The sequence below is a fragment of the Tyto alba genome, unplaced genomic scaffold, assembly GCF_018691265.1.
Source record: "Tyto alba isolate M040663 unplaced genomic scaffold, T.alba_DEE_v4.0 Super-Scaffold_23, whole genome shotgun sequence".
Classification (NCBI taxonomy): Eukaryota; Metazoa; Chordata; class Aves; order Strigiformes; family Tytonidae; genus Tyto; species Tyto alba.
Genome location: NW_024881297.1, coordinates 29147686 through 29175207, shown reverse-complemented (window position 1 = coordinate 29175207; position 27522 = coordinate 29147686). Strand labels below are relative to the sequence as shown.

The window sequence follows — 27522 nt, the reverse complement described above, 5'->3', positions numbered from 1 at the left end:
TTTAAGCGTGATGGGGACTTTTATTGAAGCAATTCATTCAGCTGCGTGGTGAGATCGATGCTCTGGCTCCTCGTAGCCCAGCGGTAATTGGGGCAGGGCTGGGGGGGGGGGTGGGCTTTGGTGTGTGGCTCCGTGGAGTCCCGGCTGGGGTTGCGAGCCTCCCCCGCGCTGGTACCCTGCAAACATGCCATCTCCCCTGAACCCCGTAACTTCACCCAGGCCTGCTCCGAGCGTCAGGAAGGTCGTTGCCAAAACTGCTCTGTGCTCATACAGAGATGCTCAGGGGGGGCAGGGATGGGGGTCCCCACCCCTGGGGGCCCGTCAGCTCTGCCTCTTTCAAAGGCGTCTCTCCCCCAAACCCCAGCTCACGGCCCAGCAGCAACTGGTCACGGGCTGGGAACGGTCAGAGCGGGTCACCATCTCCATCACAGGGGCCACCACAGCTTCCTTCCGTGATGGATGATGTCCTGCCTCCGTGCCACGGCTGTACGTGGCTATTCCTGCCCCAGGCCGTGTGGGGAAACTGAGGCAAGGAGGCGGCTGGGATTAGGCAGCACGGGCTGGTTTAAGCCCCAACAGTTCTGGGGAGGATCAAGATACCTTCCCCGCAGCTGCTGGGGTTGTGCACCTCCCAGAGGCTGGGACAAGGGACGCAGCCAGCACCTCCCATGGGACACACAGGACAGAGGGAAGGGGAAGGTCCCCTCTGGGGCTGCCCCCCAGCATCCGTGGGGCAGTACTGCAGCACGAGCCAGACCCTGAGCTCAGCCTGATGGAGACAGTCGTGGTGCTCCCTGCTTCATAGGGATGTTCGGGCTTGAGTCCCTCCAGGAGGAAGAAGCATCTTCTAACCCAACATCTCCTGTCATTGGGGGGGCAGCCAGGGCTCCTTCCTCCCCCCCCGCCGGCCGGTGCAGGGGGTCAAACCAAGCTGCTGCACGGAGAAGAAAGGGGAGTGCAGCCTTGCATACAAAAATACCTCTATTGCTCACTTCACTGTCCATGGCCCTCACCTGCCCGCAGCCCACGTGGGCTCCCGGCTGCCTCGTGGTGCCGGCCCGGTGCCGGCGGCATGGCCAAGCAGAGCCTGCTCTTAGCCGGCTCCAGCACAGCCCAGCGCCCCGTGTTACTGGGAGCAGAGCAGAGCCACGGGGTTGCCCCCGTTGCCGGCAGACAGGCTGCCGCGTCCCTGACCCTCCGGCCCGGTCAGGACTCCAGGTCGCGGGAGAGCCGCAGCAGTTCCTTCTGGCTGTCGATGGCTTTCAGGTTCTGCAGGTAAGCCCAGGTGGAGACGGGGCTCCGCACGCTCAGGGACTGCTCCGAGCCTGCCGGGGAGAGCCGAGGTCAGGGCTGGGCTCGCCGATCCCCCTCCATCGCCTCCGGCTCCGCTTGCCAGCCCTCTCCGTCACCGCGGGCTCAGCTCAGGGATCCCCCTTCACCGCCTCTCTGCTGGCTCACTGATCCGCTTCCACTGCTGCTGGCTTGGCTCAGCGACCCCCTCCATCACTTCCAGCTCAGCTCATCGAACCTTTGTCACCTCCAGCTTGGCTCCTGGATCCCCTCCATCACCTCTCCTTAGATCACATATCCCCTCCATCACCTCTCCTTGGCTCACAGATCCCCCATCACCTCTCCTTAGATCACAGATCCCCTCCATCACCTCTCCTTGGCTCACAGATCCCCTCTGTCACCTCTCCCTCAGCTCACAGATCCCCTCTGTCACCTCTCCCTCTGCTCCTGGATCTCCTTCGTGTCTCCCTGGGCTCCTGGATCCCCCTCCATCACCTCTCCCTCAGCTTCTGGATCCCCTCCATCACCTCTCCCTCAGCTCTGGATCCCCTCCATCACCTCTCCTTAGCTTGCAGATCCCCTCCATCACCTCTCCCTCAGCTCTGGATCCCCTCCATCACCTCTCCCTCAGCTCTGGATCCCCTCCATCACCTCTCCTTAGCTCGCAGATCCCCTCCATCACCTCTCCCTCAACTCTGGATCCCCTCCATCACCTCTCCCTCAGCTCTGGATCCCCTCCATCACCTCTCCCTCAGCTCTGGATCCCCTCCATCACCTCTCCCTCAGCTCTGGATCCCCTCCATCACCTCTCCTTAGCTCGCAGATCCCCTCCACCACCTCCAAGAACCCGCTGGAGACGAAGGAGCAGGAGCAAGTGGGGACAGACTTGCTTCATGGGGCAAAGCAATGCCCCAACCCGCTGCCTAACAGCTAGAGAGCACCCAAAATGCTGGAAGCACGAGGAGCCGCCGACCGACCGGTGCCTCCAGCCAGCAGCGGGCAACCCACGGGCTTGCACCCCTCCGGAGAGGGGGCTCAGCCTCCATCCCTGGGCGCCCCGAGGCGTCACCAGCATCCAGCCCTGCTTGCACCCACTGTAGCCAGGCTGACGCCTTGGGGACACCCCGTGGGACCCCCCGCCCACCCAAGGGGTGCGTGCTCTCCTGGGTTGGCCCCGCGTAGCCCCGAGGAGTGGGGGTGCCCCAGCGCAGGGACACACGTGAGCCCCAGACGTACACGTGGAGATCCTGACGGCTTTGGGGTCCTCCGGCCGGTGCGGGGAGCGATTTCGCAGCGGGGAGAGCGGAGCTGGGTGAGGACAGAGAGCGGGAGCTCAGCCCCATCCCCCAAAGGGCCGTGGGTGCCCGGCTCCATCCTTTCCCCCCCTCCCCAGGAACACTCACCATGCGTGTGGCCCCGGCAGCGCTGCAGGACACGCACGGTTTTTGCCATCATGTGCTGTGGGCAATGCACAAAGGTCACTTGCTGTCACCTGGCCCCATTTTGCTCCCAGGCTGGTAAAACACAGTCCCCCCCTCCGGCTTCAGCGGCGGCTGCGGTCACCCCGTGCCCCCCAACGAGGGGACGGCCAGGGGTCCTGGCTGCCCTAATGCCGCGGAGATGCTCTGGATCTGCATCTCAGGGGATGGGGGGGGGGGGAAACAGCAGGGCCCCCCAAAGCGGGGGGGTCCACGGGGAGCCAACCCGCCCCACTCACCATCTTCTCAAAGTTGATGAGGTTCTCGGCCAGCGTGCGATTGCCGTCGTGGATGAACGTCATGTCTGGGGAGGGGGAGGTGGGCATGGGGGAAGATTTAGGGATCAGATTTGGCTTCCTGGTCCCTGAGGAGGGCTGGATGAATCCAAAGGGGTCCCGGCCCACCAGCAAGCACCCCCAGCAGCTCCCAAGCCGAGGTACCCACCTTTGAGGAGAAGGGGGACGAAGGGGATGATGGGGGGGCTCAGCTTGGCGACGGCCAGGCGATAGACCCTGTGGTTCCACGACGGGTCCTGGGGGAGGGAGCGGGACCTCAGCACAGGGCGGGCAGGGGACCCACAGCCCCGGCTGCTGCCTGCCACGGGTGACCTCGATACCTTTTGGGAAGCAGGGACACAGTGAGGGGGGGCGGGAATACGGGGTGGGAAAAGGGGCTGCGCTCACCAGCATCCGCTCCAGCGCCGAGTGCAGTTTTCGGATCTTGTGGGGCAGCCTCTGCGCACAGACAGGGTCACTGGCGCCAGCACCCCGGAGACCCCCTCCCTGGAGTGTGTGTCCCCCCCCCCCGCCTCAGCTCTCCCCGCTGCCCCACTGCACCTCTGTGGGCTCGGCAGCACCGCCTGCTCCGGGTGCTCGTGAGCAAGAGGCTCCGAGCCCGTCGCTCCTCCGAGATGGAGGATTTCGGCCCCTGGTTGGGTCTCTAACCAGACTCAGGGGCTCATCCTGCCCCTTTGCTCAAAGCTGATGGGCGCGGGGTCTGCCTGGAGCCCGGCACCCAGAGCCACCCTCGTCCAAGCCAGGGGACCCCGCTCCATCACTGCAGACCTCGGGGGACCTCGAAAGGTTGGCGGCAGCCCCCAGGCGGTTACCTCCCAGGTCTTGGCCAGGCGGCTGACGGCCGTGTTGCTCACACCAAACATCACCGCGAAGAAGGAATTCAGGTTCTTCTGCTCCTTGAGGCTGCAGGCGGGGACGGAGTCAGGCGAGGAGGCCACGGCCAGCTCCATCCTTGCAGGGCCAGGATGAAGGCTGGGATGGGGTGGGGCGGGGAGCGGGGGGGGGCACTCACTGCGCGGCCAGCTTGATGAACTTGCGGAGGAGCTGGGCTCGCCGGGCCACCTCGGGGCAGAGGCACAGCTCCGTGGCCACCCAGTACTGCAGCTCGTTGAAGCGCCGCATGACCCGTTCCAGGTTGGCCGTGGTCACGTCGTGAAACTTCTGCGGCCCCACGATGTAGTGGATCATTTCCACCTGCAGAGCCCGACGCGGTGGGTGAGGGGTGTCCCCAAAGCCACCCCGGAGGCGTCTCCCGCCGCAGTCCGGGTGCTGGCCCCTACCTGGTGGATGCTCTTGAAGAGGTTCCAGTCGTAGTCGGTGAGGTGGCTGGCCAGGTCCTTGGAGCTGATGAGGTCCAGGGTCTCTGAGGAGCCAACGTGGGGGCCCAGCTGCTCGGGGTGGGGGGTCTGCGCACAGGAGAGGATGCCCGACCCCTCCTGCTGTTAGCCACTGCAGCAGGGAAGGCAACACCAGCCCCTTCCCCACGGGAGAGGAGCAGGGAGGGGTGGACACCCCCAACCCTGAGCTGCTACAGAGGCACTGCAGCCCCAAATCCCTCTTGGCGGGGGGGGCAGGGGAGAGGGTCCAGCCTGGTCCCTGCTTCCCCACACTCACCAGGCCACCCAGCTCCTCCACGCTCACGGCGAAGAGCCTCTCGTTGAGCCCCAGCGCCGTGAACACCCCCACGGCGTCCAGCTGCAGCCCCACTTTATCTGCGGGGAGAGAGGACGGTCGGTGGCGGGATGAAGGGGCCGGATCCTGGCTGGGCACGAGGCAGCGGCCCCGTGGCATCCCCGGGAGAACCCGCTCACCTCCAGCCGAATTCACCTTCACCAGGATGTGCTCCCCGTCCCGGCCGAGCCGGGGGGCGAGGGACCGCAGGACATCCCGCACCGAGGCGTTGACGGGCAGCACCGTGATCAGGCACGAGTGGTCTGGTCTGTAGATCTCATAGGGCACTATTGGGGAGGAGGGAAAAGGACTTTAGTGTCCCAGCCACCGGGGAGGGGACAGTCCCAGCCGTGCGTGGCCCTACCTTTGTCCTGGGCTTTTAAGGCACAGCTGCTGTTCAAAATCGCCTCCTCCTGGCTTGCGAGCCAGTTCACTGAGCTCTGAGCCTGCGGCCAAGGTGGGAGAGAGCGGGGAGGATGCCACCCCACCGAGCACCCCTCTTGCCGGGGGTCCCTGGAGGGTTGGGGTGACCCAACTCTTCACCCTCCTCCAGCCCTGGTACTCCCCCAGGGCCACCCCTACCTTGGGCTGGGGAGAAACGCTGCCGTCTCCGTTCTCCAGCCTGCAGAGAGAGGATAAAAGTGGTGTTAGAGCCCTCCCTGTGCTGGAGAAAGAATTGGGCCCTGCAGCCCCCAGGATTCAGGCCACCACCGAGCCCCCCCACGAGCATCCCTGCCCCACCAGGGAGTCCCGGCAGTGTCCGACACCCTCCCTGTGGCTGGGGACAAGGTGGCATGAGAGCTGCTGGCATCATCCCCCCCCCCCCCCTCCCCGAGTCCTGGCACTCATGGCTTTGCTGGCTGCAAGCTCAGCCCCGTGAAAAGTGCAATCCCCCTGCACACGGCGGGGTGCGGGATCCGGGGACGTGAGTGACACTTTGGGGACCTGTTTTGGCTGGGGACACCCCACTTTCCCCAGGGGACTCACGCTCGGGGCCGCCGGCGGTCCTGCGCTTGCTCCTGGACCAGCCCACCCAACCGGGGGTCCCGGCTCGCCAGGTCTGCGAGGTTCTGGGGGAGGAAGGTGCCCAAGCGCTCAGCACGGGGTGCTCGCAGCCAGGCTCCCCCGGGGACATCCCCCCCGTCCCTGCTCCCGGTACCTGCAGCAGAGCCGTGGTGCTGCGGTCGCCCTGCAGCAGCCGCCCGTAGAGCAGCACCCACTGGCTCACCAGCCGCAGGATTTTCCGGCGTTTGTGCAAGGAGTAGGTGGCTTTTTCCTGCTCCGAACCCTCCAGCGGCTCCGCGCGGAAACTGGGACCAGTCAAGGGAACCAGCACGGGTTTGGGGGGGGGGTGGGGGTGGGATTCCCCGTTACGCATGCACCCAGGACAGGATGGGACATGGGGATGTGCCCTGTGCCCAAGAGCCTGGGGGATTTGGGGCTCCCTTGGCCAACCCCAGAAGTCCCACTGGGGTGACAGGGACTGAGCTGAGCGGGCTGGTCCCTGGTGGGGGATGCACGGTGCAGGATGGAGCCCGGTCGTGTGTGTGTGTCCCCACCCCCCCCAGCTCAAATCCAGCTGCAGAAGGATATTGGTGCAGCAGAGCTCTGCAGAGCTGCGAGGTCGGCATGAACACGGTGTAAGTCAGCAGGAAATCCCCCAGCAGCGTATCTGGAAGAGACCACGCCACCATCATTCACCCTTCACGGTGTCCCAGGGGGTTGGGGACACGGTGGTCACAGCCAGGCAGTGCGGCTGGCCGGGAAAAGGCCACCCGTGCCCTGAGTGGGGTTGGCCTGTGCTCTTCACCCCAGCGACCGTGCTCATCGCGGGTCATTTGTTCCTCCCGAACACCACAGAAAGGGCTGGCAAGGTTGCAGGCTTCGAGGGGGGGGTGTGGTGTGTGTGTGAAAAAAAGTCAAAGGGTTGCACTAAAAGTGCAGCGCTCGGCGGGGAGTTAACTCCAAGGCAGCCGCTGACGACACCAACTTGGCAGCTCATATTTTTTACCCTCTGGGGACACCTCCTGGTTCCCCTCTCGCCCAGTTTTGCTCCTCTCCGAAGGCAGAGGGAGACGGAGGGATGCGGGAGAGGAGATGCTCCCAGCCCTGGAGCTGCCTCCCTTTCCCAGCCCCAGCGGGGGATTTCAGGGTGAGAGGAGCAGCTTTTGGGGTCGAAGAGCGGGGATAAGGCAGCCTGCTTGGGGCTGGTGCCCTCCCTGGTGCCCTGTCCCCAGCCCCCTGCCCATCTCCAGGTGGCTCTGGGATGTGGGACCCAGAGCAGGGGAGAGACACCCCCCCCCCCCCCCCTTACCTACCCACGGGGTCATAGAGCGTGGCGTCGAGCCTCATGAACTCCAGCAAATGCTCGAGGATCTTCTCCGGCGTCCCGGCCATCACGAAGTACCTGGTGGGCACGTCAGGGAAGGACATGGCACCCCAGCTGTGAGCAGGGCCACTGCGCCAGGCCACCGGGCCACTCGACACAGCTGGTCAGCGTGGCCTGGCATCCCCGTGTCCCCTTGGGGACCACGATCCTCCCAGCAGACTCCTCCGCGAGCAGCCAGAGAGCGGCAGAGGAGCCGGGGGGACCAGGCAGCATCGGCACGGCTGCAAGGAGGGATGGGGACAAGCTGGTGTCACCTGCTGCTCCGCGCCGTGGCTGGCTGGCTGCTGCCACCCTGCAGGTTCTTCTGCAGGACGAGCACCACCTTCCCGTGCTCTTCAGGCGCATGGTGTTGGCTTCTACATCCTAGAGAGAGAAACCACCCATCAGCCAGGATCCCCCCGGCCGTGCCCGCACCCCAAAACCCCACACTGGCCTGCAGAGAAGTCTTCTCCCTCGCAAACGCCACGGAGGGTGCACGGCGCGTCCCGGCTGGCCCCCGGCACCCCGGCGAGCCCCCCTGCCCACCTTGAGGATGTGGTTGAAGTCCTGCTTGTCCACGCGGAGGAAGTGGCAGTTGTCCTCGCGCAGGATGATGGTGGCTGCCCGGGGCGCGTCGTTCACCAGCGCCAGCTGCCCGAAGTCGTCCCCCTCGTGCAGGGTGGCCACCAAACCCTGCGAAGGGAAGGGGATTGGGGGGCGGGGGGGGGGGCACGAAGGGTGAGGGCTGGGGTGGGAGCCCCCGTTCCCAAGGAGGGGGACAGCGATGTGGGGTGTCTCTGGAGAACCCCGCCGCCGCAGGCACGCCCCTACCTTCCCGTGGGTGACCACGTTCACCGAGCCCTTCCAGATGATGTACCACGACGTGCCTTTATCTCCTTGGCTGAACACTGCAGGGGAAACGGCGGCATCGAGCAGTCGAAGAGGGGGACCCCCCCCCCCCCCCCGCCTCCTTCCAAGCATTCCTCTCCATCCCCCCCATCCCGAGCCCCCAGCCCAGGCAAACGTGGTGAGTGCTCCCCGGTCCCCTCTATCCCTGGTCCATGAGGAGACATCAGGAGCATCCACAGGGATGGCGAAGGCTCCAGCTGCCCTCCCCGGGTTGCGGGACCCTTTTTTGGGGGGACCGGCCGGCCCTGCGTGGCTCCTGGGGCTCACGGTACTCACGCACGGTGCCTGCCCTCTGGTGAGACTCGAACATCAGCACGGATGCCAGCTCCCGCTTCACCTGCCCCAAGAAGCACCCACCATCAGGGTCACCCCGGTGCAGAGCTGGGCGAGGAGGAACAGGGTGGGAAGGGGGGGGGCCCCGGGATGTTCAGGGGGGGCCAGGAGATGCTCAGATGGGATGCAGGAGGATTTGGGGACACACTGGGGGGGGGGGTGGGGGGGCGGGAAGCAGGGGCGCGGCGGCGCTCACCGAGTTGGAGAGATGAGCCACGGCTTTGATGTGAAGGAGCTCCTCAAATATGAGCTCCAGCTCGTCCTCCGTGCGCTGGGCAGGCCTGGGAGGGGAGCTGGGGGTGAGCAGCCACCCGTACCCCCCCCCCTCCCCTCCCCACCCCAGCTTGGGGTGCAGACACCCCTCTCCAGGCACAACCCCCCCCAGCCAGGCAGCCTCTTTCTTCCCCCCCCCCCCCCCCCCCCCAAGCCTGACAGCCGTGGAAGAGATGCTCGGGTCACCCCATCCACAGCAACCCCTTTGGTACCCCAGACCCGCCTGGGCGTGGGGTCAAAATGACCCCCATGTGTCTCTGTTTCCCCCCCACCCCCACCCCCCCCAGCCCCTGGGGAGCACCCGGCCACTCACGGCTTGCGCAGGGCCATGGTGAGCAGCGCGTCGGGACCCAGCTGGGCCAGGAAGGCCAGTGCCTCCAGCAGCTCCTCCGCGTCCCGGAGCCCGGCCCCGGGCTCGGGGCTCAGCTCCAGCTCGGCAAAGCGGTAAAACTGGGTGTCCTTGTCCTGGAAATGCCACTCCTGCTTCACTGCGGGGAGCGGGGAGGGGGCGGGGGGGTGCAGAGCACGCGTGAGCTACGCTGTGCACCCACGGGGTGCTACATGCACCCACAGGAGGCCGGTGGGGCGCAACATGCACCCACAGGAGACCCGTGGGGGTGCCACATGCACCCACAGGAGACCCGTGGGGGTGCCAAATGTACCCACAAGAGACCCGTGGGGTGCCACTTGCACCCACAGAAGACCGGTGGGGCACCACATGCACCCACAGGAGACCAGTAGGGTGCCACGTGCACCCACAGAAGACCGGTGGGGCACCACATGCACCCACAGGAGACCCGTGGGGGTGCCACGTGCACCCACAGGAGACCTGTGGGGTGCCAAATGTACCCACAGGAGACCCGTGGGGGTGCCACGTGCACCCATAGGAGACCTGTGGGGTGCCACGTGCACCCACAGGAGACCGGTGGGGTGCCACATGCACCCACAGGAGACCCGTGGGGTGCCACGTGCACCCATAGGAGACCCGTAGGGTGCCACGTGCACCCACAGGAGACCCGTAGGGTGGCACGTGCACCCACAGGAGACCCATAGGGTGCCACATGCACCCACAGAGACCCGTGGGATGCCACATGCACCCACAGGAGACCCGTAGGTTGCCATGTGCACCCATAGGAGACCCATAGGGTGCCACATGCACCCATAGGAGACCCATGGGATGCCACATGCACCCATAGGAGACCCGTAGGGTGCCACGTGCACCCACAGGAGACCCATAGGGTGCCACATGCACCCACAGGAGACCCGTAGGGTGCCACGTGCACCCACAGGAGACCCCAGCAGCCCTCCCAGTGCACCCAGTTTCTCCTCGCGAGACCCCAGGGCCGCGCAGGGGGGGCTGCCCCTGCCCACCCTCACCGTGCGTCAGGACGCCTCCGTCCACCAGCACCTGGCAGATGCCGACGGCCTGGCTGCGGGTCTGGACGGCGAGCCCGGCGCTCAGCAGCCAGTCCACCAGCTCCTTCCCGGAGCAGCACTGCCTGCAAGGGGGGAGGGTGTGAGAACCATCCCCAAAAACGGGGCTGCAGCACCCCGGGTGAACCCCTTGCCTGGGATGCCCATGGCAGGGGGGGTCGCCGACCTACCTGTGGTGCCGTAGGTGATGCTTGTGGTCCCGGATGAGACCAGGGCGGGTGCTGGTGAGGTGGATGAAGAGGAGTTTCCCGGCTCGCCAGATCTTCTCCGAGGATGCCTGGGGGTGGGAGGGGATTTTACAGCTTGCAGGGGAAGCGGTGGGGGGGGGGGGGGGCATGGGTGGCGGGCTCTGGCTGACACCTCACAGGCTCAGCCGTGCCCCCAACACCCTGCCAAGGCGGGATACACCTGCACGCCCACCCCAACACCCCAGGATCTCCATCGCCCACCCGCAGGAAAAACCGAGCCCAAGGGGGTGACCAGCCCAGAGCTGAGCCAAGGACTCCGCAATATGGGGGTGCTCTGGCCCCCCACCCCTCACAGCCTTCGAGGCTCCATCTCCCACCTCCCCAAACTTCTGTCCTTGTGCGTTTTCCCAGCCCACCCACCTGGGTAAGGCTGTGTCCATACTCCAGGGTGGATTCAGTGTCCAAAAGCGGGGTCTGGAAAACCAAAAAGAAGGGGGTTGGTGGCTGGGGGGTGTCTGCTGAGTCCCCCCCTCACCCTGCACCCCCCAGGAGGGCTCCTGCCTCCCCCAAGGCACAGTTCAGCTCCGCACCAGGCGAGGAGGCAGGCATCCCTGCACTCTCCCCAGCACCAGTCTCCTAAAACCAGGGCAAAGCCTTTACTCTGCCCCATCCTTGCCGAAAACAGACGTGTAGCGGGGACCTAACCCCCAGAACCCCCCCGCGGTTACGTTTAGCTTCGGAAAGGGAAGTGCAGTCGAATGAGGGAGCTGGGAGATAAAAGAAGGAAGTTAAAAGTAAAATCTTTGCAAACAGGCATCAAAGACATCGTATTTGAGACATGGAGCTTGCTCACTGGAGGAGAAGGACTTCAGAAGGACCTGGGGAAGCTGGCACAGCCCCAGGGGAGGGAGAGGTGTCCAAAGCCCAGGGGTTTTCCTCCAGATCTGAAGCTGGGTTCAGACAAAGAGGATGGAAAAGATCCCAAACTCTGGCAGGTTACAGGAACAGCCCAAGAAAGCTTTGGAGAGCTGGAGGCTCAGCTTGCGGAGGACACCAAGGACAGGACCCTGTGGGCAATCTGTCTCGTGGCAGACGACGGGGAGCAAGAGCTCTTGCAGAGGATGAGGGTAGGAGCATGTGCCCAAACCCTTCCCTGCAGGCAAGGTGTTGGGGGACGGGTCTCAAATCACAGCATGGCCAGAAAAACTTATGCAATAAATCCTGAAAAATCAGCTGCAGCAAACCACCGGGCTGCGAGGTCCCTGGCGCCCAGAGGAGCACGGCAGCGAAAGAGCTGAACTGCTACGGGTGATGTGTAACCTCACGTTTCACTGGGTACCGAAGAGCTGGCGAGTATGAAGATATTTTTTCCAAAGGATTTTAGGGGAGATCCTGGAAACAATGGACCAGCAAGGCAGAAAGTCACCGAGCACATGCTGGGTATGGGGAAACAGCAGCGGGTAAAATTCAACAGAGACACGCCTAAAATAAGGCGTCTTAGAAGAAAACAAGCCCAAATTTCCCTCGCTCGTGGTCAGAGGCTCTGAGTTCAAGCAGGAGCCTGTGGCGGTCACTGAAGATGTGAACTCAGGCCTCAACAGCTGTAAAAAAAACGCAAATAGTGGGATGGCTGTCAGCAGGATGAGGGCAAAGCAGGAAACCTCACTGATCCATGGCACAGCCGGCTCACCGGCAATTCAGTGCACCCTTAGCCTAAAGGGGAAAAACGCACCCTTTGGGGACGGAAAACCCCAGTCACCCACCGAGTTTTTTTACTCTATTTAACTTCAATCTGCACGTGGCGAGTTGATCCGGTGCTATTTTCTAAACCGGCTCTTCCATGTCGCCGCTGTTTACCCATCCTAAAATAGCATCCCCCTTTCTGGCTCGGGGAGTCCCCCCCGGAGCGATCCGGCCTCGCAGCAGCAGGAATAGCTGGGGACGGTCCGAGCTGCCGCGGCACAACCCGGCACCGGGTTCAGCTCGGCGGGGAGCGATGCCGATCCCTGCCAGGCCACGCTCGAGCCCTCAGCTTCTCCACCGCCGCTCCTCCCTCTGGTTATCCCCCCCCCCCCCCATCAGCAGGGGCTTTTTAATCCCTGTGCTTATTTTTTCTCCCAGGTTTTTCCCCCCCCCCCCCCCCCGAGGTAAGGGATGCTCCGGGGAAAAGCAGAGCAGCGAAGGGATGAGCCACGGCCCACCTTGTCTGCACCCTAATCCCAGTGCAAAGGCGGCCGAGGTCCCATCCAGGCGCTGCCCAGAGGGATGAAGGCTCCCGAGCTCCCCCTGAATAAACAACCTTTCATCTCCGCTGCGTGTGCTGCATAAATCACGGCTAGGGGAAGCTGAGAGCACCCGTCAGACCTGTTCTCCACGCGCTGCCCGGGCCAAGGCAGTTAATGTACTTTGAGCATTAACCCCCAGACAGGGTGAGGGCCATCCTTCCTTGGGGGGGGCGGGGGGCACCTTGAGGGGAAGGTTTTGTGGTTCCCTCCCTCCCTGTTTATTTCTGGCTGTAAGAGGCCTGCAGCATGCCGGGCTGGTGGTGGAGGTGGTGGGCACTCGAAACACCAGCGGCTCCGGGGCCAGATCCTCCTCGGATCTGCTGGCTCCCGGCTGGTTGGCAAGGTTTGAGCAAAAGGGACGGTCCGGATGAAAGCTTCAATTAAGGAAGCCAAGGGCAGGAGTAATTAGCTGCAGAAGCCTTCTTTGCAAATGAATTCCAGGACAAAAACCACCTACCAGGAGCTGAGGGGAAACCGAGGAGCCCTGGCACCTCCTGGCCCAGGCAGGAGGCTGATGGAGGCGGCCACCCCGTGGGTGCTCAGGTGGGTGCTCTGCCCCACGCTGCCTGCTTGCCTGTCCCAAACCCTGCCTGCTCACACCCCCTGCCCAGCTCAGGCTGCTCCTTCATTTATTTCCTCCAGCCCTTTCCATACCCCCAGGGCTTCCCCATCCTCCTCGGGACAGCTCGGCTGAGCCACCAACCTGCCCCCCCCCCCCCCCCCAAAGCAGTTTGCAACTGCCTTAGGAGAGATTCGGGGAGCGGATGGAAAACAAGCGGCTCCTCGAACGCAGCAGGTCCCTGGGGACGTTGCCGACCCAGCCGCACCGCCGCTGAGGCTGGGACACCGCCGTGACTTACTCACTCTGCAAACTTTCCTGAGCCTCGTGACTGCCCCGTGGAACAGGAAACGCGCCGGCAATTGCAGAGCAAATGTTTGCAAATAGGAGCCGGGCTGTGGCCAGAGCGTGGAGCTGCCTCCCGTGGGACCCGGAGGGTGATGTCACCCCCTCGGGTGCAAGCACCAGCTGCTCTGGTCCCCAAACCGCCTTTGCTGTCACCCCATAAGTGAGGTCTGTCCTTGAGGCAGGGACGTGCCACGGTCCCGCTCCAAGCTGCGCTCACAAGGACACCGAAGGAGACTTGCAAAAACCCTGCCCAAGGATGAGTGCTCGGAGCAGCTTCTCCCTCCCGAGGTTTTCTCACTGCAAACAGAGGCCAAAATCTCACAGCTGGTCCCTAAAACCCCTTCCCGAAGCATCCTTGCTCCTCAGCTCCTGGGTCCAGACCCACAGGATGCCCTCCCCACCCTCGGCCCCTGCCTAATTGTCGCAGCATCACGGCCGCCGTCTCCAAACAGCTTCCTAAGGAGTTGCCTCTTTCCATCTTCCTGCTTACGGGACACGCGGATGCTGAGATCCTGCCTGTCTCCAGAAATCCGGCAGCGGCGGGCAGCTGGCCAAGGCCGGCACTGACCGTTCCACGCTCGCGCGCCGCTTTTGTTTGGGATCCCAAGGAAAACAACGGGAGTTATTTCAGGCTTTACGGCTCCGGAGAAAGTCCTCGCCCATCCGCAGCCTCCAAAGGCCCGGCAGCCAGCCAGGGGCTTGCTGTCCCCCCCCCCGGGAGGGGACGGGGGGGCGCTTGGGGGACCCGCTCTGTCCCTTCCGTCCTCTCCAGGGACGCAGTGAGAGCTGTCATGGTGGCACTTGTATTCTGGGAAGGGTGAAGGACCGGAGCTGCTTGGGGGACCTGCTCTGTCCCCTCCGTCCTCTCCAGGGACGCAGTGAGAGCTGTCATGGTGGCACTTGTATTCTGGGAAGGGTGAAGGACCGGAGCTGCTTGGGGACGCCGGGCTGCGATGTCCTGCTGATTCCAGGGAACTGGAGCCTGGCGGCAAAGAGCGGAGCCAGAAGGGATTTGCTGGCCCCAGGATTGGGCAAACAGGACCCCAGGAGGGCTGAGACGGAGCCAGGATGTGAGGAGGAGTCTCCAGGAGCCGTAGGCTTGCAGCGATGGGGACAAGGGTCAATACTGTTGCTCCAAGGCGCAGCCAGGTTTCCCTGCCATTCACCTCTCCCATACCTGCCCCGAGGAGTACCTGCAAAAAGTGGGGGAAAACACCCCCTTTCCCTGCAAAGATCAGCTCCACTCCCCTCAAACAGCCGGAGGTTGTCCCCACGTGCAGGGGAGCCACCCGGGGAGGGGACACTCCTGCCACACTGCACGTGCCACCGCACCACCAGATTTTATCAGGTTTCTCCCAGTCTGGCAATTTGGCACAGTAACGCTCCTGCCTGCTGCTTTCCTGACCTCCCTGGCTTTTTGCCACTCAAAAAAACCCTCCCAAAATCAAGTTTCTAAAAGTTCTGGGGAGAAAAAAAATCAGGAAGAAGGCGAAAAGAGAGGAAAGCTTTCTTATTTGTGAAGGAGCTTGCATGCTGCATAGAAATGCTGAAAGGAGGGGTTGTTCCCTCAAAGTAATTTAACTTTTTTCCTTAAAAACATGTCTTGGGTCAAGCAGTGTGGGAAGGAAAAGGTCATGAAGCTCAGCTGGGGCAGGTGAACAGGCTCCAGGGTCACCTCCCAGCCCGAAGGGGACAGGAATGAGACCAGAGAGAGCGGGGACCGCGTGCCTTTTGCACCCTGGGGACCCCCAAGAGACCAGCAGCTCGCGGCCAGGGGATGGCACGGACCCGGGGAGGGAGAACGTGATGCTGAGGCATCGTCCCGCTGCCGAGTGACAAGTTTCTCCTGTCGAAACGGCCTGACCCGGCGAGGAGGGAACGTTTGGAACCCCGTGTGCCTCAGGGAAGGTCTTTCCTGTTCACACGCTCGGGGTCGGGGTGCGCTGCCCGGCCGCCGTGCGCCGGAGCACAATAGCACGGGGCTTATTTCACGCCTGGCTGCCAGCTCTGCCTGGAGAAGGGGTGAGGGCTGCAAAAATCCACTCCCTGCACGCCTCACCTCGCTCCCTGCACGCCAGGCCCAGCAAACACGCATTTTTTTTTTTTTTGGGGGGGGGGGGGGGGGGGAGCAGGGTCACGGCTCGCAGCCCGCTGCCAGGCCAGCCGGGAAGGGCCAGACCTGCCCCGCAAAAGCCGCGTTCAGAAAGCGGGGTTGGAGGAAGCCAGAAGGCTGGAGGGGGGGGCCCCCGTCCCCCGAAACCCCGCAGCCGGCCAAAAGCAGACACACACACACACACACACACACATACACCGCCCCCCCCCCCCCCCCCGGCGAAAGGAGGGATGCTGAGAGGGGGCGGCGGGGCAAGCCGGCGGGGAAGGGGGCTCCTTAGCTCGGGGTCCGTCCCTCGGGGCTCTGGGTGGTGGGGGGGGTCCCCCAGCCAGGCTGTGCCCCCCACCCCCGCCCAGCCCGCACTCACCCAGCGGATGCCCTGGATGCGGGGCAGGCTGCCCCCCTCGCCTTCCAGCCGGATTTCGTAGCTGGAGCTCCGGAACAAGTGCATCTTCTTGAGGAGCACGGAGAGCCGGTTACCGTCAGCCCCGGGCCCTCCGGGGGGCGGCGGCGGGGAGGGGGGAGCAGCACCGGTCCCCGGCTCCAGCCCGGTTCGCCGTGGGATCTGCCCGCTCCGGGCTCCGGGCGGTCCCGGGCCCCGCCGCTCCGCCTCCCCGGTTGCCCCGGCCCCGCGCACCTTCATGCGGCGGAGCGGCGGGGCGAAACCATCGTGACCGCAAACCCGGTCGGTGCTCCGGTTGCGGCGGGAGCTCCGCGGGGCTGCCCGGGCCGGGCCGGGCTCGGCTCCGCCGCCGCGCCGGGCTGGGCGCGCTCCGCCCCCGGGCGGGCCGGGACCGGCAACGGCGACGGGAACACGGGAACGGGAACGGGGCGGGGGGGCACCCCGCCCGCAGCCCCTCCCCGCCGCTCTCCGGACTGGGACCCCCCCCTGTCCTTTTGGGGATCCCAACCCTGGACTGACCAGTCCGGGGGGGGGGGGATGGCAGCCCGGACCCCCACCCGCAGGACCTTCCCCCCCCCCCCCCCCATCCAGCCTGAGCCCTGTGGGTCCTGCTGGGACCCCGGTCCCTGGGTATTGGGGTGTTTCCAGGAGCCCCTGTGTACCCCGGGGGTTCCAGGAGTCCCCACGCACCCCACCAAGACCCTGGGGTTTGGGGTGCCTGTAGCAGCCCCCCCCACCCCTCCCCTGAGCACCCCACTGAGACCCCAGGAAACGGGGTGTCTCCAGGAGTGCCTGCACACCCCACCAAGGACCCTGGGGTTTGGGGTGTCTGTAGCAGCCCCCACCCTTCCCCTGAGCACCCCACCAAGACTCCTGGGATTTGGGGTGTCTGTAGCAGCCCCCACCCTTCCCCTGAGCACCCCACCAAGACTCCAGGGATCGGGGTGTCTCTAGGAATCCCCTGCACACCCCACCAACACCCTGGGGTTTGGGGTGTCTCCAGGAGTTCCTGTGCACCCCATCAAGACCCTGGGTTTTGGGGTCTCTATTGTAGCCCCTACCCTTCCCCTGAGCATCCCACCGAGACCCTGGGGTTCTGGGTGTCTCTAGGAAGTCCCTGCCTTTCTCCTGCTCACCCCACCAAGAACCCAGGGATTGGGGAACCACAGGGACCCCCCCCCCCAGCTCTGGCCAGTCCTGCAGGGCCCCATCTGGTGAGGGGAGAACTGGGCGCAGGGGTGCTGGAAAGTGGGAGGCAATTTGTACTGGGGAGGTGGCCCTGAGCCTCCGACTGGGGAGGACAGAGGAGCAGATCTGGAGTGTGGCCCAGCGGTCTGGGGAGTGCTTTTAGTGGGGCTTTTGGCTAAAAAGAAAGGATTTTCTGCCAAAAGAAGCTTTTGAAATAAATCCTATTTTTTTAACTAAAAAAAAAAAAAAGATTTTAAAATGTATATATTTAAATAAGGCCTCACCCCAACCAGCAAAGTGATGAGAAATGTCAGCTGGATACAAGCAGTTTGGACAAGCATCCTTGATGCACGCCCGCTTCTTCTCTTGATCAGGCACCCCAGGGGACTTTGGGGGTCACGCCAGGCTCCCCAGGCCTGTCACTCCTGGGGGCCACCCCACATGGGCCTGGGGAAATAGGATCTCCCAGCGTGGCCTTGGGCAGATCCTTGAGCAGCCGTGCAGGAAGGTGACAGCCTCCCCCGGTCTGCTTCTCCGGCGAGCTCTCGGCAGCAGAAAAAAAGGCATTTTCCTGGAGATCTCCAGGCTCCGGGTGCTGCTGCGGCTGCTGCACCCAGAGATTGCAGCACCCACCTCCCGCGGGGGTCACCCCGAGATTTGTCAGCCTTTACACCATGCCCGGAATCTGCGCTCCTTCGTGGTGATCTGGTCCAGGATTTTCAAGGCAAAGCAGGGGAGGGGCTGCGTAACCATCCTCTGCGCAAATCCACACCCCCCCCCCCCCCCTCCCCAGGAGCTCGCTAAAGGGCTCCCAGTCTGTTCCACTGGTAGGTTGTCACTGGTCCCAGCCGGGCAGGGAGCAATGTGGTGGGTGGATGAGGCCTGGCACTGTCTGACCACTTTAAATTCAATTTAAATGCCACATCAAATGGCATTTAAAACGCGCGGTGGAGCAGGTCCCCATCCTGCAGCGGTGCTGGTCGAGTTTCCCAGCTGAGGCCCCACGGACACAGCGGACGTGGGTGGGTTGGGTGGAGGCGGCAGCACCCAGGACTTGGGACGCTGTAGAAACGGGCGCAAAAGTCCCTATTTGATTATTCTGCTGCAAAAAATGCACCTTCTGCACCTGAGGCCAGCGGGGCGCACACGCAGACCGTGCTGGGGAGGTGGAGGCTCCCCCAGCCCTGCTCACCGCGTGGTTTCTGTATTTACAATTTTAAGCATATTTTGTTTTTCCAGGAAAGCACCAGTGCTGGAAGCTTCCCCCCCCAGCCCAGCCGCAGCCCCGTGCCGTGGGCACAGGCTGTGGGGGTTTGGGGGGGTGGCTCAGGGTCTCCCCAAAATGTGGCACCACGCTCCGGGAGCCCATTTGTCCCTTGGAGTGTACATGTGCCTTCACGTGCATGTGCTTGGACACGTGTGTGCCTGCATGTGCACCTCCACAGCCCATGTGTGCGTGTACCTGCGTGTGTGTGTGCCTGTGTGTGCATCTTCCCTGCGTGTGCATGTGCCTGCATGTACATGTATCTGCGTGTACACGTGCCTGCGTGTGCATGTGCCCATCTGTGCCTGCACGTGCATGTGCCCGGACACGTGTGTGCCTGCATGTGCACCTCCACAGCCCATGTGTGCGTGTACCTCCGTGTGCGTGTGCCTGTGTGTGCATCTTCCCTGCGTGTGCATGTGCCTGCATGTACATGTATCTGCGTGTACACGTGCCTGCGTGTGCATGTGCCCATCTGTGCCTGCACGTGCATGTGCCCGGACACGTGTGTGCCTGCATGTGCACCTCCACAGCCCATGTGTGTGTGTACCTGCGTGTGCCTGTGTGTGCATCTGCCCTGCGTGTGCATGTGCCTGCATGTATATGTATTTGCATGTACATATACCTGCGTGTGCGTGTACCCTTGTGTGTCTGCACGTGCCTGGACACGCGTGTGCCTGCGTGTGCACCTCCTCAGCCCATGTGTGTACGTGTGCCTGTGTGTGCATCTGCCCTGCGTGTGCATGTGCCTGCGTGTACATGTACCTGCGTGAGCGTGTACCCATCTGTGCCTGCATGTGCCCGGACCTGCGTGTGCCTGTGTGTGCATCTACCCTGCGTGTACATGTATCTGCGTGTGCAGCCCCTCACCCACATGTACACCCCTCCTGTGCGGCCCCAAGGCCCTGGGGGGTCCCCACTTCTCCTTTCCCAGGTGACCCCCCCCCCCCCCCCGGCTGACATTGGGGGTGCAACACACACACGCTCCACACTAAACCAGTCCCTGCCACGCTCTGCAGCCTCTCCCAGTCCCTGTGGTCCATAATAAAGGACCCCCCCGGGGCCACAAACCCCCCCACATCCCCCCCCCGACCCCCAAAGAGCATCGTGGAGGGAGCGTTTGGGCTGGGGCTGCGAGCAACGGAGCTGATGCTGGGGTGGAAATGCTGGCGGGGCAGCGGGCCAGGATACGGCCCTGCCGCCGCGCCGAGGAGGAGGATGCTGGCTCGGCTGCTGCAGGGAGGAACCTTTGGAAAGTTCCCCAGCCTGATGGAAAGTGCTTTGGGCTGCCCCGGCCAGGCCCCCCGGGGCTCTGCTGAGACGGGTGAGGGATCCCTGCCTTGCGCAGACGTGCCTCCCCCCCCCCCCCCCCCCCCCCCCCGGCCCTCCATGCAAATTAGAGCAAATTAAGAGAAGGAGGAAGAGGGTTGAGGAAGGCAGGAGGCTCTTGGAGCGGCGTTTCCCCGGGGGAGCCCCACCCGGGAGGCTGCGTGTGGATGCGGCACGACACGCCAAGGACGTGACACCTGCCTGGGCCCCACGGAGGACCGCGGGCGGTTCCTCTCCCTCTCCCTGCATCTTGGCGGATGCTTCCACCACCCCACCCCATCCCATCCTATCCCATCCCGTCCCACCCTGTCCCATCCCATCCCACACAACCCCATCCCCATCCCACTGCATCCTATCCCACCCGATCCCATCCCACACAACCCCATCCCCATCCCACTCCATCCCACTCCATCCTATCCCATCCCCATCCCATCCCACCCGGTCCCATCCCACACAACCCCATCCCACTCCATCCTCATCCCATCCCCATCCCACTCCATCCCCATCCCACACAACCCCATCCTCATCCCACTCCATCCCCATCCCCATCCCACTCCATCCCCATCCCATCCCCATCCCATCCCACCCCATCCCATCCCACACAACCCCATCCCCATCCCACTCCATCCCCATCCCACTCCATCCCCATCCCATCCCCATCCCATCCCACCCGATCCCATCCCACACAACCCCATCCCCATCCCACTCCATCCCCATCCCAACCCCATCCCACCCCATCCCATCCCATCCAACCCCATCCCATCCCACTCCATCCAATCCCATCCCCATCCCACCCGATCCCATCCCACACAACCCCATCCCCACCCCATCCCATCCCAGTTTAGATGAAGAGTGCCCCACCACCCTCACCAGAGCTCTCTCCCTGCCCCTTTGTCGCCGTCTCACTTCCTCAAACCCCCCCCCCCCCCAAACATTCCTGGAAACGGCCCCCAGCCCCGACAGAGCTCGGGAAACTTTCCAAGAGCGTGGCTGGCGCAGCCGTGCTGGCAGGGAAGGGCCCGGGGAGTGAGCCGGTTCCTGGGGAGCCAGGGTGGCCATCCCCCCACGCGCACCCCACAGCCGCTGCGTGCTGGGGGTGCTGCTGGAGGTCCCAATCCCTCAGGAAATTGGGCGTTAGCATCCCACAGCGAGGGCCAGCCCCTCCTGGGATGACGGTTTTGGAAATCCAGCCCGGTAGCCTGCCTGCACTGGACCGGGAAGATGCTTTAGGGTGGGGGGGGTGGGGGGGGGTGGGGGCGTGAGGGCATCCCGCAGCGGTGCTGGACGATGTACCCCCTCCCTGGGGTGACGGGGGGTGTCACTGAGCTACGCGGGACGTCGCTTACCCGACGGCAGAGCTCTCTGGGCCGGCGATGCCCAGCGTGGGACCCCGGTTGTGGAGAAACCCAGCACCCACCAACCCCCAGCAGCTGCTCCTGCACCCGGGCCCTTCCCCCTGCCGCTTTTGCAGGTGTGAACCAGGCGCAGGAACGCCGGAGGATCGCTGCCGTGCCGCGGCCCTGTGCCCAGCCAGCGTGCCGGGTCACCGGCTCCAGCCGCAGGGACAACGTTTCCAACAGGCTGCACCAGCTCCCCGAGTCTGGTGAGCTCCGAGCAGAGCGTTTCTGCCTTGCCATAAAATGCAAACAGAGCAGCTCTGCTTTATCTAACTCTTTATCGCTGTATTTAACTTGCTCATTTTATCTGCACTTGAATAATAATTAATCTCCCGGAGCAGGCAGGCCTGGCCCCATGGAAATGTGCGGAGTGTGTTCAGCTGATGGGACCTGCTCGAGCTGGGTGACTTTGCAGAGGGAGGGTTTTTGGCTGCTGCTCCCAGATCTTTTCCAGTGAAACTGGTGGTGCTGGTGTGGCTGCAAACGGCTGTTTGACCCCTCAAACCTCAGCAGTGCTCAGCCCTTCAGTGGCATGGCCTGGCAGCGACGCACAGCCCTCAACAAAATCCTCCAGGCTTTGATCTCTGTGTTTCAGGACTCGAATAATTCCTAAGAACAGCTGTTATCACCCAGGTTTTGGCCAAAAACCAAACCAAACCAAAATAAATCCCCATTTTTACGGGTAGTTCAGGACACAAATGATTTAGTGTTGCTTTGTCACCTCCCGTCTCCCCGCGATTTACTGGTGCCCCCGGCGCGGGTACCTCAGCCCCCGCAGACAGGCTGAGTCCCCCCTTGCAACGCTGGAGCCAAGGGCTCGCTGCTGCCCGCCGCCTCCTCATTGTTTTTTAGCACAAATCACTAATTTCAGGACTGCTCTGACACGCACCCGCCGCCCCCCATCACCAAGGGACCGCGGTGGCAGCCACCCGGAGCCGAGCCTCCAGCAAGACGTGCCCGTTCCCCGGGAGATGAGAAGCTCCCCGAGGTCTGCGAGCCGTGGCCAGCGCTCCCGCTCGGAATCTCTACAATAAACCCCATCGGCGGGATTGGGAAACCCTTCCTGGCCCCTTCCCAGGGGTTGTAAATCAGAGCAGGGCTTGCAGGGTGACAGGCAGGGCTGGCGTTTGCTCCCCGGGGGGGCTCGCCGCAGCCCCGGCGGACCCGGGGCAAAGCCACCTCCCTCCGGGGTGGAGATGGCAGCGGGGCTGGGGGGCAGCGGCCGCATTTCGGGGTCGTTTCCCTGGTTGAGGGACTCGGCCATTCCCAGGGCGAGTGTCCAGACGTTGCCTACAGCTTGAAGCTTTAAATAGCTGAGCATAAATAAAGGCGGCAGCAGAAATAGCCTATCCCGGGGGGATGTTGGGGACTGGGAGGACGGGTGGAAAGCAAAGGGCAAATTCGGGGGGTGCTGTCATGAGGCTGGGGCGCAGCTCTGCCAAGGGGAGGGGTCCCCGCTGAGCCCTTGGCTGTGTTTGCCCCAGGGGCTGCTGCTTCGGTGGGGACCGCTGGCAGCTCGGGCCCCTCCAAGCCCACCCCAAAAACCTCGCCGTCAAGCCTTTCCTGGGGTGTTTTCCCAGCTTTTCCCCAGTGCCTGCAAGATCTACGAGGCCGATTTTCAACCCCCCTTCCACCTCCAGGCTCCTCTCGGGTTCTTCCGTAAATCAAATTGGGGATAAAATAGCATTCCAGGAACGCAGCGGGCCGGCCCCGGCTTTCTGTGGGAAAAGCAGCAACCGCACAGTGTCAGCACTGAATAAAGCTCGGGAGATGTCAGGCTGATGCTCTTTATAGCTCCGGGGCTGGCCTTTCCCACCGAGGAGTGGGTACCCACGCCGGCCAGCCGCCCCCGGGGGACCCCCCACGGATGGCAGAGCCGTGTCAGCCCGGCTGTCGGGGTTCAGGTGTTTGGGGGACCCCGGCGATGGGTTTGCACGGGCAAAGGTGTGTTGCAACCTCGACAGGCGGGTGCTGTGGGATCGGGTTGATCAGTCGGCTTCGCCGCCTTGTTGGCCGTGCAAGGATGGGGTTTATTTCTCCTGGATGGAAAAACAGTCCTGGGTTTATGTTCAGTTTCCTGGCTGTGCCGCACACCTCCTCCATCCCGGGCATCCTGCACCATCCCCTGGCCAGCTGCGGGACGGGGAACCATCGAGCTCCCTCCCGCTGTCCCCAAAGCACATAGGAGATGGCAGGACCCCGTGTCCTCGCCTTTCAGACACAGCTTTGTGCTGGCTGACAAACAGAAATGAATTCTGCAGAAATGAAGGGCTAAGATACAGCCCCGGAATTGCTTATTAAATTACAGACTGTGATGCTACCCCCAAGATTATTTAATTGCAAGCGTTTTAGTGATGCGCTCGCAAACTGGGGCCACATCTCATCAACAACGTTCTCATCTCACCCCAAAACGTTGGGCATTCCGGAGCTGCTATTTCAGCTTCTTTTGCAGACTCAGGGTATTTGGTTGCCTCCGTGTTACCGGCGTGCCAGGCTGTCGCTGCAGCAAACCGGAGCCGGGTGCTAAAACCCGAAGGGGCTTTGGCAGATGAGATGAGGAGCTGCGAGCGTCGGGTTGTTTGAGGAAACGCCCGACAGGGCTCGGAAATGCTGAATCGCAGCATCGGAGCTGGCGAGATGTGTGTGGGGGGTGTGTGTGTGCTAATAACCCTGGGGCCATCCTAAAGAGGAACCGCAGATACACGGGGCAGCAGACGGCTGAAACCTGCTTCCCCTCCTGCGCCCGTTACCCGAAGGTCGAATGAGCTAAAAGCTGCTTTTTTTTTTTTTTTTTCATCACACCACCTATTTTGGCATCGTTTCCTGAAAAGCAGTGGTAGGGTCTAGTGCATTTGCCCAGAAGAAACTCAAGGAGAAATGGCTGAACTCTCTGTATCACTGATGAGTGTATTTGCTGGCAGATGGTTATAGAAGAAATCTTTTATATTTATCATCACTTTGGCTTACCAGGACAAGATAACAAATTGGTGTTGAAAATACGATTCTGGGGAAAATGGCTCTAAATTACTGCACTCTAAGCATGTTGTTTATTCTTTAATGTAGCTACTTTATGTATTTCTTTTTCTCAAACTATATATATTTCCTTTTTATTGGCTAAGCCTTTCCTAATTTATATTTTCATTACTTTGATTAATACTACTTCCACAGTGACATTATTATTCCAGCGCAGTTTTGCAAGCGTCTTACTGAAACACTTGGCGTTAAATAATCTTCGGATTTAGTCTGCATGATTTGTAATTTAATAAGCAGTTCCGCTCCTGCGTTTTATCTCCTAATTGGTACAGAATTAGCAGCTATTCTGGAATTAACACAAGCTATCATATGCTTTTTTTTGTTGAAAAGAAAACAACTATAGGTATTATTTTAGGCGTGGTCGTTTAGCTGTAACTATAGCTGTATTAGCCATTTTAGGATCATCAGTTGGATCGTGACTTGAGCAGGAATACGCTGCCATGGAAGTGATGCTGCTCTTTTAGGAAGGAGGATTTCAGTCTCCCAAGCGGTTGCATTTCATACTCCTTTAATTATCATTTGGTGAGCGTGATGCATCTTGTTCTCCTGGTATTTCCATACCCAGTTTGCTTCTTCCAATTCTTCCTGAAACTTGATTCCCAGATTTGCGTCTCTGAAGAGCTGTAAACACTTCAGATCTGAATCCAGCAAAGGCTTATCACCAGCCCTCCAGAAAACGATGGCTTTCACCTCCCTCTGCAGACGAAATATCTCTAAATCACTAACAATTAGCGTTATGGTTGGCCTAGAAGTGGCAGATTTCACCCGGGAAAAGCAAGATTAGATGAAGTGGCTGGCTGCGTTGCGTTTTGTGGGTGGGGGGGGCGCCGGGGCGATGCCGGGGGGGGCAGGCAGGGCTGCACGGGCAGCAGTGGCCATCAGCTCTGCAGCGCTGCAAGGTGCGTGTCTGCCTGGCACGAGGGGCATTTGCTAACCCAAAGCCAGCCCTAAACCCAACCCTAGCCCTGGCCCTCACCCTAAAGTTAAGCCTGAGCCTCAAGCCTAAGGCTGCAGCCCCTTGGGAATGTTGAAATCAAGAGGCTTTGCCTTACACAGTCCTTTAAATCCATGGAAGAGACACCGAAACACGGAGACGCCGAATCACCGGGACACCAAAATGCTGAGACAGGGAGACACTGAGACACGGCAGCTTGGTGGCATCTGGAGGACCGTGTCCCCAAGAGCCAGCACCAGCCGAGCTCATTGCAGACCACTGTGGGTTTCAGAGTGAACAGAGCCGGGTGGGAGCCCCAAGGAACCGGCAGGCAGCTGTGGCAGTGGGGGTTAAGGAAGGATTAATGAAAGGAGAAGGAAAAACAACAGTTTTTCCCAAAGGGCCGTTTTAAGGGAGCATTTGTAACCCTCCCTCGAAGCAGGAAGGGCTGGGACCTCCTCATTTCCTTAACTTTTCCTTCTTCCTTTTGCCTCTGAGTCTTTAACAGTCACGGGTTCTAAATCATTATTTTCCCCAGTTATTCCCATATATGAAACGTGCCTTTAAAGGAGAAAAAAAAAAAAAAAAGCCTCAAGGACAAATTCTCAAGAGATGAGCAGGATAAAATACCAGCCTGTTTCCAGCTCTTTGAAAACAAGCAGGGCTACCCCCATCTCGAATGATTTTCCTCCTTTTGTTCCCAGATCCAGCCACCATCCAGCTTTCCCACCTACAGCACGCGGGGCGGAGGGAGGAGGAGGAAGGCAATCCCTCATCCGGTAAATCCGGCTGTTTCCCAGCTGTTGCTGTGACTTTGCAAGCAGGAGCAATAACCAGGAGAAAGATTCTGCTCTGGGCAACCTGGCAACCAGGTGCTGGTGGTGGAGAAAAGGGCCAAGGTCCAAATCTCCGCAAAATTAAGATGCCATCTGGGGTTGCCCGCTTGTTGTGGGCAGTGCCGAGGAGCCGGGAAGCCCGTTTTGGGTCGAGAGGTGAGAAAACATCGTTAGGTTGAGAAATGCAAGGAGGCTGCTGAACGGGAACGTCTGTATTCGCGTCTGAAGCGGTTACTCCCCCTTTCCCTGCTCATTTCCATCCCATCCGCCCGTGCCTGCCGGAGGTTTCCACCCCTCGGAGCAGGGCCACCCACGGGGTGGGGGTGTCCCAGGGTGGGCAGCAGCCTCTGCCGTGGGCTCCTGCTAACACAGAGCAGCCATAAACTGCTCGGAAAAGGTCTCTGCCGGCTGCAGAGGGGCTGGCAGCCATCCCTCCCCTGCCCGCAGCTCCAGCTCTCCCTGCACTCAGCCAGGACACCCAGCTGGGTTTAACTGGGCCTCAGACCCTTCTCAAGGCAAAACGAACCGCTCTGCAATAAACCGGGCTTTAAAGCACCTGGCCCCCCCCCCCCCAGAAAACTGGGGCTCTTGCATCCCCAACGTGCCTGGAGGACACGGCTCCCACCCGGGAGCAGGGATTTCGTAATGATGCGATGTGAATCTTGTCCTGAAACACGACCCAGAGCAGCCCACGGGGAAATACAGAGCGAGCGCCGGGCTAGCTGCTCAGCGCCGGCTCATTGTGTCTGCTCAGTGAATCTTTAATTAGGCCATGCAAATTCCAGCAGCTTCTAATCATCTTAATCCCGAGGCCAGCTTGAGGTTGCTATTGCTTCCAACGTGTTGGTGAGTTGGCTGAGGGTGCTCCAAACTTGCCTTGTCCCAGAACGGACAAGGTTGTGGACAAGGGTGATGCAGAGGCTCAGGGAACTGTGGAAACCACGTCTCCTCTAGCTCAGCATCCCAAAAAAGGTCAGCTGGGCATGGTGCAGGACTCCTGTCCAGTGATTGCATTTGTCTCCTGGGCAAGGAAGGAGGATCTCTAGACCCCCAGGTTCCTCCATGCACACTCAGCTTCTCGTTACCCTCCTGCAGATTTGGGGTTTGTTGCTCCGTGGATGGAGAGAATTGCACTTGCTGAGGGGGATTCTGATCCTGGCGGCACTGCTTTTCCACCTGGGGATCAACTTGCTTTGGCACTGTAACACCGGGCTGATCAAAAAAGCAGATTGCTGCCCAAACCCGGACTCTTTCGGCACTGAGGTGCACGCTCACGCCAGCTGCCAGACCTGCTCGCACGGTGCTGGCAGGGATTTAAGGTGCGAATCGCTCCTTGGGCGCGATTCTCCTGAGCTGGCTGAGATCTTTAACTCGGGATGAGGTGACTCATGCCCCGAAGTGCCCGTTTCTCTCACCGCTGGCTGGCCCAGACACGCACGTCTGCATGGCAGCAACCTACCAAGGGTGATGTCAACCCCTCCTCGGGGGCATCCCGCGACCAGCCGCGCCGCTCTCATCCTCTTTCTGACGAAGGGACACCCGCACCGCTCTCTTCTTCCTCGGCTGTTGGTTGGTATCAGCTGCAGCCCAGGG

At 61.8% G+C, this 27522-nt stretch overlaps 1 protein-coding gene across 1 annotated transcript; it reads right to left on the bottom strand.

The window, feature by feature from the left end:
• RAPGEF3 (Rap guanine nucleotide exchange factor 3) lies at nt 1–16311 on the bottom strand. The gene is given in 28 exon segments (XM_042796999.1): nt 1–1325; nt 2527–2598; nt 2694–2748; nt 3008–3072; nt 3213–3300; nt 3452–3502; nt 3877–3967; nt 4077–4258; nt 4345–4470; nt 4679–4776; nt 4876–5022; nt 5100–5181; nt 5318–5357; nt 5723–5805; nt 5895–6045; nt 6329–6407; nt 7054–7142; nt 7379–7463; nt 7466–7487; nt 7650–7796; nt 7935–8011; nt 8289–8349; nt 8542–8626; nt 8932–9106; nt 9996–10117; nt 10223–10329; nt 10661–10714; nt 15913–16311. Coding segments are annotated over 28 exon segments (2829 nt in total). The 5' UTR covers nt 16189–16311; the 3' UTR covers nt 1–1206.
• Nucleotides 16312–27522: the final 11211 nt, after the last annotated feature.